The following is a 17,855-nucleotide window of genomic DNA, read 5'->3' as shown; positions in this document are numbered from 1 at the left end:
AGCAAGAACATACACTGGAGAACACGACGAGGCTTGTGAGTTCAGAGAGGGCGTCACGTCTTAGGCTCTTCTCTGGGACTTGTCCCTAGAACAAGACCTGGCAAAAACAGGTACTCAGTGTGCTGAACGAGTGAACACAGAAACAGAAGCTGGGTATCACCTAAAAATGTGGACAGTAGAGTCCACCAGGAAGAGGAAGCATGTTTGGAGAAAAGCAGAAACAGATTTTCTTCAGAAATTCAGGCAGACAGACCACTGGCAACCCAGAAGTCTGCCACTGGGCAGTGCGGCTCCAGCCACTGGCTTAAGGGTTTGGGTAAGACTGTGGTCTCTGAGGGAGGCTAACTAAAAGCAGGACAGAGTGCAGTCCTAGGTGGAATTTAAGACTACAGGCAAGTTGACAGGGAAATGACTTAAGAACAGGAAAAGTAGGCAAAAATCCCAGGGCTGACCCTAGCTAGCACACAAGATTAGGGCCAGAATTGAGCAAAAGGGACAAAGATCCCAGAGCACTGACTTGACACTGCAGTGCCGGGCGAGCCTGAGCTTTAAGCCGAGTTCAGACGCCTCTGGCCACGAGTACAGAAGCAGAGGCTGGGGATCAGTGATCCTGACACTTTGTGTGCTTTTAAACACTGACACAAGGGCTGCCACTTTCTTGTTATGTCAAATATGGAAAAACTATTGTTTACTATGACTGTCATTTCACACACACACACCAACACTTTAATAAATGTGCACACCCATAAAAAGAGAATCTCTGAATAAAGAGAAGTTTTAAAATCTGACATTTAGCATTATGAAAACTGACTAAATCTTCCTCATGTTTTTCATTTTTGTTGTGGACTAAGGAAAATTTTCACAGCTCAGCATTGGTCTGTGGGTCCCTGTTTTGAAATATCTTTCACGGACCAGTATTTTCACACTGTTTTCCAGGCTTCCCAGCCACCATGGGACAGAAGGAGGGGCAGGCCATTTGGGTCCATCCAGTTCCAGCTTGGAGCACTTGAGCACTTGACTCTCTCTCCCGTAATACTGAAAGCAGCTCCTTCTCACCTGTTTCATATATTGTGTTCCACGGAAGATATGGTTAACAAGCAATGTAAAAAAAAAAGGTTTGAAAATCACTGTTTTGGTCCCCAAACTCCTAATTTACTATTGTAGAAACTGAGACCTACACACTGAATCAGCAACAAAGCTGAAATTATAAACCAGGACTCTGACCCCAATTCAGATCCGAGAGAGAAATGACCATACCGACTGATTTTGTAGAGTTCAGAATCCTATGTAGACCTATACTTAACTGGATGTTTAATCATCATCAAGATCGTCAGAGGTCCAAGGTGACTTACCACTAAATACAAAGTCCTAATTCTACCTCTAGCCAAAAATCAGAGTTAGCACTTTGGAATCTGGTCTGGGACCAATTCAACAATGATTCATCACCCTCCTTCACTAGAGATAATCAGAAGCACTCAAAGAACAGAAAAGGGGGTGCATCTCAGGAGATGTCTGGGAGCTATCCAAAGATTCTGGTGTTGAGGAGTTGGGATGAGATGCTCTCGTCTCTATGAGTCTGTGGGTTTTGGCAGGTAACACTAGACTTAATCTATGCTGGCTGGCTGGGGTGGTGAGGGGGAGTGTCTAGGATAAAAAGGAAAGCAGGAAGAAGGATCAAAGCTTAGAACGAAGAGAGACGAGGGCCAGGTTTCTCCCTCTCACCTTTCCCTCCTCCAGAGGGCCTGGACTTCCCTGCAGGTCAGGGCTGCAGCCTGTTCTAGGACAATGCAGAAGTGTCTGTGGGGATTTTATGGAGTTTATGTTCCAACTCAAAGCATACTCTCGGGGTGACCAGACCCAGCTATAGACAAAAGACAACAAACAAACAAAAGATTGAGGAGGAAGGCCTGATATTTCAGGGTTATTGAGAATAACATTTTTTTTTAAAGGCATGAGGATTTCAGATCTGGCTGGAAACTGGTCTGGATGTTTATTTTCCTCATTGTCTCAGTGGAAAAAAAGGGTGGGTGATTCAGACAGCAGCCTCCGCCTCTGGGCTGGGGCCCGGGTCAGTCTCCACTCTGTTCTTTGCTCCTCAAGGGATCAGTCTCAGCCTGGGGAGAAGCTGCATGTTACCTCCCACATTTGCTCTAAGCTTCCAACAAGGGTCCCCCAGAGGAGTTGAGAGATCTGAGTTCAGTTAAAAAAAACAAAGAGCAAAAGGTAGGGGAGGGAACAAGGGAGGAAAAGGTCCTCTCAGGGATGAGAAGAGAGAAAGGGTGAGGTCTCTGAGAAGGCCTCTTTCCTCCCCACCCTCCTCTACTCCCGGCTTCTCCTCTGGCTCTCCCACTCACTGCGTCAGTGGGGAAGGACCAAGGTCACCAGAAGGCATCTGAGTGGACTGCCTGGCTCCACTGAAGCCCTCCCTGCTGTCAGAAATCCAGCTGGAATAAGGGGTCCTGACCTTTAAGGCACCAATCATTCGCTCTGGAGAGGAAGGAGCTGTTTGAAGACCCCTGATAACATTCCTCCACTGGAGGTTGAAGATTTCCCCCAAAGCATTCCTATGGGTATAATTTGATCCCAGATGGGACCCAGGACTTAAAATAATTATGCTGTTGAGTTACTCAGGAGACTCAAGGGTTACTAGAAGTTTAAATATTTATAAAATATTTAAAGTGGGGGTGGGGGAGCAGCCTCACCCAAAATTTTAGTAGAGAACCGGTGGGGAAGAGATAAAGAACAGTTGGTTGTAACTCTGGGAAGTCTTCATTCCATAGACCTAGACATGTGACTACTGTGAAATTCCTGTCAGGGAGTTCAAGAAGAAGGGGAAAAGCTAAAATAATAGACAGGATATGGAGGAGGCTCTGGCCTGATTTCAAAATCTTCAAGAGTTACAAACGGGGCTCTGGTGACCTAAACTCTCTGAGCTCTAGTTCACAGGAGTTTGTTGGCTACTCTCAGATGGATCACGTTCTCTTGCTAATTTAGCCCTCAGAGGTTAATATTAATGTACAGACAGCACTTTACTTTCTAAATCGTCAGTTCTCAGTGATTTATAAACTTCTTGCTTCTCCTTCTTGCCGGCTATTTTGTGATTTACAAGCAGCCATAGTAAACAAGTCTGTGAAAAGGGGTTAGGACAAATGAGAGGAGTGAGCACACAGCCCTGGGATGGAGTTAAAAGCCCTGGGTTCTACACCTGGCAACACTGCTTTCTGGCACCGTCACGTAGTGCCTTTGAACCTTAGCTTCCTTACTTGTGCAATAGGAATAATGCTAGCAGCTCTGCCTATCGTATTTTGTTTCCTTATACTCAAAGGAGACTGCGTAAGTGTTTTGTAGACTGTAAAATTCTCTAAAAACACCAGATATATCGTATCCTGTTCATCTTGACCTGCAGATATAAAAACCATTATCACCACAACCACTACATGGAGTACAGTGAAACGAGCAGCTGCTGTTCACAGTGTGCACCTATACATGTCCCCAGCTTCCTCCCAACAACTCTGGGAGGGAGCATCATCTCCACTTTACAGATGATAAAACCTCAAAGAGATAAAGTTACTTATTCAACATCATAGAGCAAACAAATAGCAGGGCTGGGACTCAAGTGCAGCTAGCCTACCTTTCAGAGTCCATGTGAGAGTGGCTGTGCAGGCCCTGGAATAGCTACTGAATAAATGAAGGAGGGAGGGGATAAAAGGGAAGGAGAAGTCCTCAGCTTTGAGGATTCAAAGGGGTGAGGGCTTTCCTAACGGTGATGACTCCTGAGCCTATGAATAATTCATGAAAGCTCTATGCTGAGAGCTGGTTCTTTTTGTGTGTGGTACATCTGGCCAGGGACAGCTGCCCAAGACCGGGCCACAAATGTGAGGACTTGGACCCACCTGCTCGTAATCACAGCTCAGAGCAGCTTTCTGCTCCCTTACTGTGGGGCCTGAAGGCTATTTTGATTTCCAGAGGAAGGTGGAGCGCTTATTTTACCTGTACACATGTGTACACACACACACACACACACACATAACAAACAGAAAACAAACTTCACACATGTGATATGAAATCTTCTTGATATTCCTTCTTGGAATTGCTTTCCCTTCTTGAGCACCATCCCTGGTTTCCTTTTGGAAAGAGTTCTCTATTAGGAGGTTGTTTCCTCCACCCTTATGTCGATATTTAGACTCAGTTTCACTCCTGGTCTGGTCTTGATCCTAGACGGTTTTATCCTAGGCATTTTTGGCTGGAATATGTGAGGAATCGGAGGGTGGCGGCAGAAAGAAGAAGCTGGCGGTGGAAAGAAGGATTGGAAAAAAAAGACTCCATCTGCCATGGAACCTCTTCCAGCTGAAAATGAAAAACAGAAGTTTTTTTTATGGGTCCCATCACAACTCTTAAAAAAAAAAAAGAAATAGGGAGTATCTGCTTGCAGGGGGCTCCCTGTAGGAAGAAATTTCTCCAGGACCAAGCAGTAAGCAGGGCTGCTGCACTGCACAGCTCCAGGGGAGTCCTTTAAAGGGAATATATGTGAATAATTCTTTGCGAAATATGGAACTTGAGGTGCTGCCAGTAGGTCTAAGGTCTGTCTTGATGGACCCAGAGGGAAGCAGAAGCATTGGGTGAGAAGATAATTTTACTCCTATTTGACAAAGGACACTGAGACTTCAATCAAGTGACTTGTCACATAATCTCAGAAATGTGTTTTGAACTCAGGCATCCTCGCTCCCAGCCTACAGACTCACCAATGGAGCCTGATAACTGGCTGAAAGCCCTAGAGGTTACTAAATTGGGAATATTCCAGCCCAAGGATTTGAGTAATGTGGGTTGGGGAGGAGGGGAAACCTGAGCCAGCTGTAGGACCCTGGTGGAAGGAGTCAGGGAGTGCTTCCAGTCCAACACATAGTGTCCAAAGTGGCAAAAATATTTAGGCTTGATTCTGGCAGATGCTCGTATTCCAGGGGGTCAGGGACAAAGAGACGGCACATTATAATGCAAAGTGAGAACTGGGTTAGACAAGAATCTTGGCTCTGTCGTTTTCTAGCTATGTGACCTTGGGTCAAAATCTTAACTACCTCAAAGGATTACTGTGAATTTTTAGAGGGAATTTACATAAGGTCCCTACTGTCTGTACAGTAGATGCTCAATACATAGCTGCTATTATTTCTTTGTGTGGCCGCTAAGGGTTAGGTATCAGCATCAGTACAGAGAGCTCCTTACGTAAGGCAGGTGCTGATACTAACGCCTAGGTGACTAGATTATTCTCACAGGCCCTAGCAAAGGAGAGCAATGTTTCATTAAGGACGAGTTCCAGGGTCAGATGAGAGCTGGACCGCTTGTCTGAACCCAGCCAAGACAGAGGTGTAGACTGAGAAGAGCTTTAGTCCTGGAGTGCTAGGCAGGGAAGAAAAAGCACTCAGTTTCCTTATTTGAAAAAACTGGAAACAGTTGATAAAGTGATTACATGAAATAAGGTACTTAAGCTAAGTAGGTAGTCAAATGTTAACTTCCTTCCTGCTTTTCCTCAAATCCTGACTCTCTGCTAAAAAACACTGACTTGCGTGTTTCAACGCTAATTCCTTACCTGAGTGTTTTATAAATATAATCCACTTTTAAGAAAGCTTCTAAATTAAAACGTAACTCATTACGTGGCTGAATCTTTTAACATACGAGATTCTCCTATGAGAGGGAAGAAAAGCCTGTTGTCTTCATCAGCAAGATCTCACAAAGATTCCTAAACTCTATCATAGACAACTAATATCTGGGCTCTGGTAATTAAACCACTAGACATCTAGTAAAAGAATCTTAAAAAAAGAAGTTCAAGGTTTAAGGGAACATATCCTTCAACAGACAAAGCTGTTGGAAAAATACTGACTCGATTATCTGCCACCTCCTTACTATTTCCCCTCGCCTCCTTCCCTTCCTGAGCTGGTGGTGCGTGGGCTGGTCTCTCCATCTCTGCTGGTGCCTGTTACAGCACTGCCCTGCGACTGTCTCCTTATGCGTCTGTCCCTCCCACTAGACTATGATGTCTGAGCACTGGAACCCTCTTATTCATTTTTGCAGCCTCAGTGGTTATGACAAGGACTGGCATAGAATAAGTGCTCAATAAAGGTTTGCTGAATGAGTGAATGAACAACGTGTGAATGAACAAATGAATCTTCCTACCAAAGAAAGCAAGCAGAGAATGTAGTTCTATATATCCGTATTTGAATTGTACTTAAATCCTATATAGTAAGGGTTCAGACAATAACTGTTTTTTAAATATGTGATTTAAAAAAAAGATATTTGCACCAAGAGCAATTTTTGCTACATCTCAAGGATATGTTTTTTATTTTTGGTAGGAACATCTCTAATCCTACAAAAAAATAATTCAGTTAAAGCAATTTGCTTTCTTGTTACTTTTTCCCCCAATTCTACCTATTTCCTAAAAAGCTGAGGTAGTCCTTAGACCTATTTCTCATATATATGAAAGCTTTGAGACTGGAAGGTTTATGGCCCCCCCTACCCCACCAGCTTTTTGGTTCCTTTCTTATTTTCTTTTTTGCAATGAGCATTTTATTCCTTCATCAGGAATAAAATAAAGGGAAAAACAAAAACAAAATTCAGGAAGCCTATAAATGACAAAGATTTGGGGAAAACAAGAAATTCCACACAGGAAGCGAAGAAGACACCAAAGAAATTAAGAGTAAAATGGGGGCTCATAATCCTTACTCAAGGAAGATAAAAATCACAGAATTCCGAGGGCAGGACATCTAGTCCAGCACAACTGGCTACACAATTGCAGACCCTGGCACAAAGTGAAAATGCAGGGCCTCTTGTTCAAAGATTAAGAACTTGGACACAAATAAGTAGAAAGATATGTCATGTTAATGGACTGGAAGAATTAATAATGTGAAAATGTCCATACTACCTAAAGCCTTCTTTAGATTCAACGCAATCTTTATCAAGATCCCAATGGCATCCTTTATAGAAATAGAAAAAACAATCCTAAAATTCACATGGAGCCACAAAAGATCCCAAATGGCCAAAGCAATCCTGAGAAAGAAGAACAAAGTTGGAGGCATCACATTTCCTGATTTCAAACTATATTACAAAGCAACAGTTCTCAAAACAGTACGGTACTGGGGCCGGCCCGTGGCGTAGTGGTTAAGTGCTCGTGCTCCGCTGCTGGTGGCCTGGGTTCAGATCCCGGGCGTGCACCAATGCACCGCTTGTCAGGCCATGCTGTGGCGGTGTCCCACATAAAATGGAGGAAGATGGGCATGGATGTTAGCCCAAGGCCAGTCTTCCTCAGCAAAAAGAGGAGGATTGGCATGGATGTTAGCTCAGGGCTGATCTTCCTCACACACACACACAAAAAAAACAGTATGGTACTGGCATAAAAACAGATACATAGATCAATGGAACAGAATCGAGAACCCAGCAATAAACCCATACAGTCAACTAATATTTGACAAGGGAGCCAAGAATAGTTAACAGGGAAAAGATAGTCTCTTCAATAAATGGTGCTAGGAAAACTGGACAGCCACATGCAAAAGAATGAAACTGGATCCCTATCTTACGCCACTCAGAAAAATTAACTCGAAATAGATTAAAGACTTAAATGTAAGACATGAAATCATAAAACACCTAAAAGAAAACATAGGGAAAAAGCTCCTTGACCTCGGTCTTGGTGATGATTTTTTGGGTATGACACCAAAAACACAAGCAACAAAACAAAAATCAACAAGAGGGGCTGCATCAAACTAAAAAGCTGCACAGCAAAAGAAACGATCAACAAAATGAAAAGGCAACCCCTGGAATGGGAAAAATATTTGCAAACCATATATCTGATAGGAGTGAATATCCAAAATATATAAGGAACTCACACAACTCAATAGCAAAAAAACAAATAATTTGATTAAAAAATGAGCTAACGATCTGAATAGACATTTTTCCAAAGAAGACATTCAAATGGCCAACAGGTACTACTGTGTAAAAAGTGTCGAGGTCAAAAAAAAAGACAAGAAAGACTGGGAAACTGTTACAGATTGGAGGAGATTTGGAGACACAACCACTAAATCTGATGTGGTAGCCTGGGTTGAATCCCGAACAGAATAAAGACATTGGTGAAAAACAGCTGACATTCAAATAAACTGTGGTTTAGTTAATAGTATTATACCAATCAATGGTAATTGTCAGTTTTGATAATCGTATCATGGTTAAATAAGATGTTAACAATAGGGAAGGCTGAGGGAAAGGTATACGGGAACTTGCTGTACAATTCTGCAACTCTTCTGTAAGTCTAAAATTACTTCAAAATAAGAAGTTTTAAACATATGTAGATTCTGATCCTGTAAGTCTGAGCAGAAGTCCTCTGCCTTTCTAACAAGTTCCCAGGAGAAGCTGATGCCGCTGGTCCACAAACCCCACTCTGAGTACCAAGAGTCTAGACTAGTGGTTCTCAAACTTAACTGTGCATCATAATTACCTGGCAGATTAAAACATAGATTGCTCGGCCCCATCCCTAGAGTTTCTGATTCAGTAAGTCTGGGGTAAGGTCCAAGAGTGTATTTTTAACAGGTTCCCAGATGATGTTAATTCGCTGATGAGCTAAGAATAGTTTTTATGTTTTTAAAGAGTTGTAAAAAAAATTTTACAACAGGAATATGAAACAGAGACTATATGTGGCCTTCAAATATTTACAGAAAATGGTTCCTGAGCCCTGGACCCTTGCTACTTAGAATGAAACTTTCAGAAGACGCAAATGCCTAGGTCCCTCTCTCAGAGATTCTTAGTTAACTGATTTGTCATGGGTGTTTGGCATCAATCTTTTTTAAATGCTCCTCTTTAATTCTGATGTACAACCCGGTTTAAGCACTACTGATTTAGGCTCTCCGCCTGCCTCAAAAAGAAACCTGCTTTTCAATCATCCCACAGTTGGGGATGAGTCCAAACAAATGTCTGATAGTATTTCTGCAATTTAAAACTCATTTCAAAAAGCTGATGGGGCCGGCCCAGTGGCGTAGTGGTTAAGTTCGGTGCGCTTCTCTTCGGAGGCCCAGGTTCATGGGTTCGGATCTCTGTCATGGACCTACATCACTCATCAAGCCATGCTGTGGCAGTGACCCACATACAAAATAGAGGAAGACTGGCACAGGTGTTAGCTCGGGGCCAATCTTCCTCAAGCAAAAAGAGGAAGACTGGCAACAGATATTAGCTCAGGGCAAATCTTCTTTACCAAAAAAAGAAAAAAACCAAGCTACCCTTTCATGAAGGTTAACAAAACACAAACATAAATCAGTTATTTACCCTTCTTCACCTGTCCCCTCCCAAGTGCATATAAATAAACACTGGATTATACATCACTAATAATCACAAAGGACCCCATACAAACAAAAGTGGCAAGTGTCACTGGGCATGATGGTGTCAAACAGACGGGCTAGAACAGAGATGGACCAGAGAAGGAATCAAGGGGTGAGCTGCCCTATGGGATGGCTGATAGGAACAGGGTACAGAGTGCTAGAGAGCTGAAGGAAGGGGAGAAAGATGCAGGGTTGAGAAATGGGGTGGTGTTGAGGGACCTGAAGAAAGCAACTTTAGCACAAAGTACTTTTAGCTTCATCACAACCCCAACATATCTTAGTTTCCCATTTGAGTGTAATTAGAGCCAGGAGTCCCTCTAATATTCGGCCAACCCCTTCATATTCTTACTCTTTGCCTATTACTCATCTGCCAAAGAGGAAAGCTTTTAGCTACAGCCTGCTCTCTTTGCTCAAGGAGAGATGAAGGCCTCATCTCAGCCCCTACCGCTAAGCCATCTTGCCCCTTCTGAGAGAGGTCTGTGTTTGTTCTTGTACCTGTGCTCTCCTCAGCCTGATTGAAGCCACAGATCTGGCAGATGCTCTGGACCCACTTATTCATGTCCTCCTCTGTCTCAGCCACCAGGTAAAAGGTGCGCTCGCTGGTCTTGATGTCAAACACAAAACTATCCTGCAGCTCCTTCTTGTTGAAGGTCAGGCCTGCATCCACCTGCTCACAGAAGTTCAGGTTGATGATCCGCAGGGGCTTCTTGGAGTGATCATTCTTGTAGTATTCCAGAACATCTGGGTCACCACTCATCCGGCCACTCCGCAGGATAAACCAGCGTTTCTTCCAGGCCTGAACAGGAAGGAGTAAGAAGAGGGAAAAAAGTCATTAGTTATTTCAAAGCTTTTAACAGGTTCTCAGATGTCACTAGGTTAAGGAGGGGACTGTTGTACCTGCAGGCTGAATATGGCCTCTATCTCCCTTTCACACTTTGCCTCAGAGTTTCAAAAACGGAATATTTTAGAAAGCTTGTTAGTGCAGCATTTCACTACTGAAACAGGGTATTACCACTATGAAATGAGGTGTGGCATTCCCACTTTTTAGATCAGGAAGTTAGACGAGGACTAAAACACTTTAGAGCAACTATTTCATTAGGCTAGAATACAGACTCAAACTCGTGGTACTTTTAGGCAGGGTGGAACTTGCAAAACCATAAGATCTCAGTTTACGGATGGGGACCTCCACTAAGACATGGTAAGTTGAAGCAACAACGTCAGAGTAAGTAGTGAAAAAACAAGTTTCCTAAAACGTACAATGTGCTTTTTTTTTTACCAAATCATGATGCCCTGTTAGAATGACAGAGAAACTTTTCTAACACTCCTCTGAAGCATATAATTTTAGGATTTTTTTCCTGTCACATTCACTGCTATATCCCTAGTACTTATACTGGAGACTTGCACATACTAAGCGCTCAGTAGGTATTAGTGAATGAATAAACTCCTTATATCATTCCATACTATAGAATTCAACAGTTGATTACATGTTCCCTATGTTGTCTTCTACATTCCCTCTCTTCAACAAGACAGCAATCTGTGAGCAGACACCACACAAAGTAGTAAAAAGATGTTACAGAAAATAGAGAGCCTTGGGTTGAGTCTATGCTTTACCAGTGACTTTCGGTGTGATTTTAGATGGTCATTTACCTCTTTGGATCTTGCCCCATTTATATAATGAGAATCAACACGACCACCACCACCTACCTACCTTACAGGGTTTTTATTATGCAAGTCCACCCAAAGCACTTCATATACAAGTCTAAAGCACTAGGAATGCCAAGGATTTGATTATTATAATTCTTTGGATCCCACTAGGACCTTCACTCCATTAATCCTACTGTCTTCTCTCTCTCACCTTCCGTCCCTGGCCTCATGTCCCTCCCTAGCGGACTTCATTATAATCATTCTCTTGCTTCTTTCTCCATTCCTCTTATTTATCTAGGAAACCTACAACCTCTGGCTAAGCCTGAGGCTCTGCCTGTTCCCACTCGGCTGTATATAGCTGGAGAAAACCATACAACTATGTTGATTGGTCTCATTTTAAATCAAATGGGCCCTCGTGTTGCCCAATAATCCTACTACATTTACCAAGTCTGTCTTTCTCCTCCTATTTGGCAACAATCTCTGAACTTCTCTCTTTTTAAATCTCCAACACTTCTACTCCTTTTTTTCTTATTTCATGAGAAAATATAAGCAATCAGAAGAGAATTCACACATGCTCCATCACCACGTTTACCAAGTGGCCTGTATCTGTAGCCAAGAATTCTGTTACCAGGGAGCACAGACATCCTATCCAATCTAAGGCCAACCTTCTTCCACCTGTGCATTCCCCTCTCACCAACATGGGGACATCACTTTAACAACTTCCCCTTCCTCTGAATCTCTGCATTTTCCCTCCCTACTAGGATTGTTCCCATCAGGAAACCAACTTCTCCCATCTTAGGAAAGAAAAATTAAAAGCTTGACTTGATCCCATGTTCCCCTCCAACTATAGCCCAGTTTTTCTACTCTTTACAATAAAACCTCAAAGAGTTTTCTATACTACTAATCTTGGTTTCCTCTCCTCCCATTCTTTTTTTGAAAGCAATCTAATCAATCTGCCCACCCCCCTAAAACCACCACCACCACCACCACCACCACCACTAAAATAACTCAACAAAGGTCCCAAAGACTTCAGTGCTGCTGAAACAACTCTGGGGCCTTAGTTGATCTCTCAGCAACATTTCATAACAGTTTATTATTCCGTCCTCTTTGAAGCACTTTCTTCATTTGGCTTCAATGTTCACTCTCAATTTTTCTCCTATCTCCCTGGCCTCTTTTTCCATCCGCAGTGCTGGTTCCTTCTCATCTCCCTGACCTCTAAACATTGGAATGCCCCAATGCTCAGGTGACAGACTCTTTCCCTTCTCTTTCTACACCCATTCCCTAAGTTATTTTATTCAGTTTCACAGTTTTAAAAGCCATCTAATTGCTGTGATTACCAAATTTATATCTCCAGCCCAGACCCATCTATTGAACTCCAGAGACTTATATCTAACTCTTCACTAATAAGCATCTCAAACTTAATGTGCCCAGAACTAAGCTCTTGATATCCCCCAAACCTGTTCTCCCTGCAATCTTTTCCATTTTAGTTAATAGCAACTCCAGCCTTCCAGTAGCTCAGACCAAAAATTTTGTTGTCATTGTTGACTCCTTTCTTTCACATTCCACATCTAATCAGAAAATCCTATTGGTTCAAACAGTTCAAAATGTATCTACAATCTGACCACTTCTCTGCACCTCCATTGTTATTTACTTGGTCTAGTCTACCATTTTGTAGTCTTCGTGCTTCCACCCCTTCATCCTGCAATCTCTTCTCAACACGGAAGCCAGAAAAGCCATATGTAAATCAGAACATGTCACTTACATGTGCAAAACCTCCAATGTCTTTTCATGTCACTCAGAGTAAAAGTCAAAGTCCTCACAATAGCCAATGGGCCTGATATGACAGTCCCTCATCTCTCACCTCATCTCCTGCCACTCTTTGCCTTGCCCATTCTGCTCTAGCCAAACTGGTCTTAAACACTGGCCAGATAAATTCCTACCTCAGGGTCTTTGCTCTAGTTGTTCCCTCTGCCTGGAATACTCCTTCCCCAGATGTTTCCATTGCTTATTCTTTCATTCAAGTCGCTACTGAAATGCGACATTATTGGAGAGGCCATTCCTACCACCCAACCCTCACACTCTCTTTCCTCCTTACTCTGCTATACTGGTCTCACCAGCACTTACATCACTTACACCACCACATTTTTGTTGGTTATCTGCACCCACCTCCCAAAATGTAAACTCCGTGAGGGCAAGGATTGGTTGTTTTTACCCCATGTTGCATCCTCAGTGTTTAGAATAGTACCTGGCACATAGCTGGTTATCAATAAATATGTATTGGATTAATTAATGACTCATTTTCTTACATAAACTCTTTACAGCATCTAGCAGGTCAGGGGATATAACTGGTGCCTAACAAGCCTTTGACTGAAATGAAGATTAAGGTATAGCCAGACAGGATAGAGCTGAGGAAAATCAAACTAAGTACCATTTATTTATAGTCATCTAAAACCTTGCCCAGAACGCTGCTTATAGAACTGTGTGTGTGCATGTTGCAGGTGCATGCATATACATGTAAGTGTGTGGGGAGCAAGATGCATTTTAAAAAGCCGTTGTTAATAGTTTTGCTTGTGTTTCAGTTGATGTGTCCCCTTCAGTGCTAGTCTCTGTAGAAAGAGGTCTCCAAATCACTGATGTGCAGGTGCAAGCATAAACATACATACAGATACCCTCATAAACAAGAAAAAGGTGTTTGCTACAGATAACATCGGAGCCTGTCAGGATCTGCTTCCAAGGAAGTGGTGCAGGCTGATAAATGGCTACCTATAAAATGCTGATCAATTTATAACAGAGCAGGCAAGCCTGTCCAGTTTAGTCCCAAATTCACATCCCTCTTCTGCCATAACAACTTCTCTCCAACTCCATGCACTTTCTTTTTGTTTTTTGAAACCAAACAATTTAGAACCAAGTATAAGCAACTCCAAAGAGTCTAGCTCCAATGACAACTTCTCTGATTGCTTCAGCTGAAATGTACCTCTACTTCCTCTGAAACTTTTTAAACACTTCTTAGGTACTTTTCATGGCATGTCATTTTTTTTTTACAACATATTACAGATATTTTTGTATTTGTTGTTTCTTCCCCAGTAGACTATGAACAACATCTCCTCCTATTCCTCTTTGAATCTCCATGGCAGATATTTGCTAAATGTTGCTAAGCAAGGCTCTTTTATCACTTTTTCTTTCTCTCTCTTATCAGAGAGATGAGAACCTTTCTTAACTCTCTGGCCTCATTTATGTTTCCTTCCTTCCTTCTCTTTTTCTTTCCTTCCTTCCTTCCTTCCATCCACTCACCCAACAAATATTTACTTAATGCTTACTAAGCTACAGGTATTATTCTGGATGCTGAGGATTCAGCATGAATTCCCGGTCTTACAGAACTTATAGGTGCATAACAAATGACTTATTATTCTCCCAATATGCCACATAACTGCATGACTTCATGTTTTTTGCACAAGCTGTTCCTTCTTCCTAGAATGCCTTTCATTTCACCTTGTCTATCTGGAAAATTCCTACGTCCTCTCAGTGCCAACTTAAGTGTCACTTCTCTTGGAAGGTCTTTACTAACTTCCCCAGGTGGAGCTGGTGCTCCTGTCTTATGTTCCCTTAATAACCTGTGCTTTCTTTGGCATTTCTTCCCTCAACTTTGGCATGCCAATTGCTTATATGTCTTTCTCCCCTTTAAGCTCTGAGCATCTTGAGGTTAGGGTCCTGAGCGGCTAACAGGTACTTGGCAGAGTGTTTAGCCTATATGGACACTCAGTAAAGATCTGCTGACATTTTTTCCATCCAATCAATATGTTAATTTATTCATATTAAGAAATACAACTTAAAATATAAGTAAGCTTTCACAATAGGAAGTAGGAAAGGAAGACAGCAAGAATACAGAAAAGAAAGTAAAAAAGGTAAAGGTATGCTGTGGATTCTTTATGACATGAGTTCTTTAGCATCCTGTTCCTTTCATTCTGATAAGTGCAGTGACCTTGTAATAAATATTTATAAGGGCGTCTGGGAGTTTCAGCTTGAAAGTGTCCCACGATACAGAAATGAAAAACTGCTATTGGATTACCGACACATAATGCAAGAAGAATATGGGAACCTGAGTCCTGAATATGTTATTAAGGAGAAACCTTTTTCAGGACTGTTCTTATATCTACACAAAATCTCTTACAAAAATTAACTCAAAATGGATCATGGATTTAAAAGTAAAATACAAATAGAATTCAGCAAGACATAAAAAGAATTATATACCATGACCAAGTGGGTTTTATTCCAAGGATGTAAAATTGATTCAATATTCAAAAATTGATCAATGTAATCCACCATATTAATAGGCTAAAGAAGAAAGAACACATGGTCATATCAATCCTTGCAGAAAAAACATGTGATGAAATTCAATACCCATTCGTAATAAAAAACACTCAAAAAATAGGAAGGGGGGGAAGATCCTCAATTTCATAAACAGCATCAACAAAAGACCAACATTATACTTTGTACTGGAAAGCTGAATGCTTTCCCCCTAAGATCAGGAACAAGGCCAAGGATGTCTGTGCTTACTACTCTTATTAACACAATGCTGAAAATTCTAGTCAGGGCAATAAAGAAATGGACATAAAAGATAAAAAGATTGGAAAGAAAGGGAAAAAACTGTCCCTATTTGCAGATGACATGAAATTGTCCACATAGAAAATCCCAAGGAATTTAGATAAAGACTCCCAGGAATAATAAGTGAGTCCAGAAGGTCACAGGATACAAGATGAACATACAAAAATCAATTTGCTTCTATATACTAGCAAATGAACAGGTGGGCATAGAAAATATAAATATAAGGCCATTTATAACCACTTTAAAAAACGAAATAGGTGTAAATCTAACAAAATACGTACAGGACATGTATGCTGAAAACTATACAATGCTGATCAAAGAAATAAAAAAAATCTAAATGGAGAGGTATACCAGGTTCATGGACTGGAAGACTCAACATAACACATCTCCCAAAATTGATGTTCAGGTTTAAGACAATTTCTACCAAGGCCGGCCCCGTGGCTTGGCGGTTAGGCGCATGCATTCCGCTGCTGGCGGCCTGTGTTCGGATCCTGGGCGTGCACCAACGCACCGCTTCTCGGCCATGCTGAGGCCGCGTCCCACATACAGCAACTAGAAGGATGTGCAGCTATGACATACAACTATCTACTGGGGACTCGGGGGAAAAAGTAAATTAATTAATTAATTAAAAAAAAAAAAAAAGAATTTCTACCAAAGTCCCAGCAAGAGTTTTTATAGATGTAGGCAAAATTATTCTAAAATGTATATGGAAAGGCAAAGAAAGTACAAAAGCTAAAACAATTTTGAAAAAGAAGACAAAAGTGGGGGGGGAAATCAGTCCACCAGATTTCAATAATTATTACACAGCTACAGTATTCAAGACTATGTGGTATTGGCAAAGGGACACACACATGGAACAATGGAATAGAACATAAAACCCAGAAATAGACCCACACAAATATCCCAACTGATTTCTGACAATGGTGAAAAAGCAATTCAATGGAAAAATAGCCCTTTCAACAAATAGTGCTGAAGCAATTGGGCATCCATGGGGAAAAAAAATGAACCTCAATCTAAGTCTCACATCTTATACAAAAATCAACTCAAAATGAATCATGGACTTAAATGTAAAATTATAAAACATTTAGGAAAAAAATTGGAGGTAATCTTTGGGATCTAGGGCTAGGCAAAGAATTTTTGGACGACACCAAAAGCATAATCTATGCAAGGAGAGGCTTATAAATTAGACTTTACTGAAATTTAAAACTTTTGCTTTGCAAAACACTTTGTTAAGAGAATAAAAAGAGAAGCTACAGAGTGGGAGAAAATATTTGCAAGCCACATATTTGACAAAGCATAGTATGTAGAACATATAAAGAACTCTCATCACTCAACAGTTAAAAATAGGAAACAATCCAATTAGGACATGGGCAAAAGACATGAGGAGACACTTCACTGAAGAGAATATACAGATGACAAGTAAGCACATAAAAAGATGCTCAACATCATTAGCCATTCAGGAAACACAAATTAAAACCACAATGAGATACTATCACAGACCACTCAGAATGGTTAAAATAAAAAAAATTATAATAACACAAAACGCTGGCATCGAGGCAGAGAAAATGGGTCACTCAAACATTGCTGGTGAGAATCTAAAATGATATAGCCACTCTGGAAAACAGTTTGGCAGTTTCTTAAAAAACTAAATACGCAACTATTACTGTATATGACCCAGCAATTGCACTCCTGGGCATTTATCCCAGAGAAATGAAGATTCATAGTCATACAAAAACTTATACATGAATGTTGATGTAAGTTTTATTTACAACAGCCCCAAACTGGAACAATCTAGATGTCCTTCAATGGGTGAATGGTTAAATAAACTGTGGTACATCCATCCCATAGAATACTACTCAGCAATAAAAAAAGAATCAAAGTATTGACACATGCAAAATCCTGAATGGATATCCAGGGAATTATGCTGAACGAACAAAGGCAACTCTAAAAGGTTACATACTGTATGATTCCACTGACATAACATTCTTGAAATGACAGAATTTAGGACAGCAGATTAGTGGTTGTCAGTGGTTAAGGAAGGGGTTGGAGCGGGACACAAGTAGGTGTTGTTATAAAAGGGCAGCATAAGAGATCCTTGTGGTGATGGAAATGTTCTGGATCTTGACTGTATCAATATCAACATCCTTGTCGTGGCACTGTAGCACTGTGGCACAGTTTTGGAAGATGTTACCATTGGGGAAACCGGCAGAGGGTACATGGGATCTCTGTACTACTTTTTACAACTACATGTGAATCTAAAATTAT

At 41.3% G+C, this 17,855-nt stretch overlaps 1 protein-coding gene across 4 annotated transcripts in view; it reads right to left on the bottom strand.

The window, feature by feature from the left end:
* The window catches only part of GAB2 (GRB2 associated binding protein 2), a 171,386-nt gene that overhangs the window by 43,874 nt on the left and 109,657 nt on the right, over positions 1-17,855 (bottom strand). For all 4 annotated transcript variants that reach the window (XM_058545517.1, XM_058545519.1, XM_058545518.1 and 1 more), the window contains exon 2: positions 9,840-10,140. In XM_058545517.1, the coding sequence (XP_058401500.1) occupies positions 9,840-10,140 (301 nt within the window). The remainder of the gene's footprint in view (positions 1-9,839; positions 10,141-17,855) is intronic.

The sequence above is a fragment of the Diceros bicornis genome, chromosome 7 (assembly GCF_020826845.1).
Source record: "Diceros bicornis minor isolate mBicDic1 chromosome 7, mDicBic1.mat.cur, whole genome shotgun sequence".
Lineage (NCBI taxonomy): Eukaryota > Metazoa > Chordata > Mammalia > Perissodactyla > Rhinocerotidae > Diceros > Diceros bicornis.
This window is presented reverse-complemented; position numbering and strand designations above follow the sequence as displayed.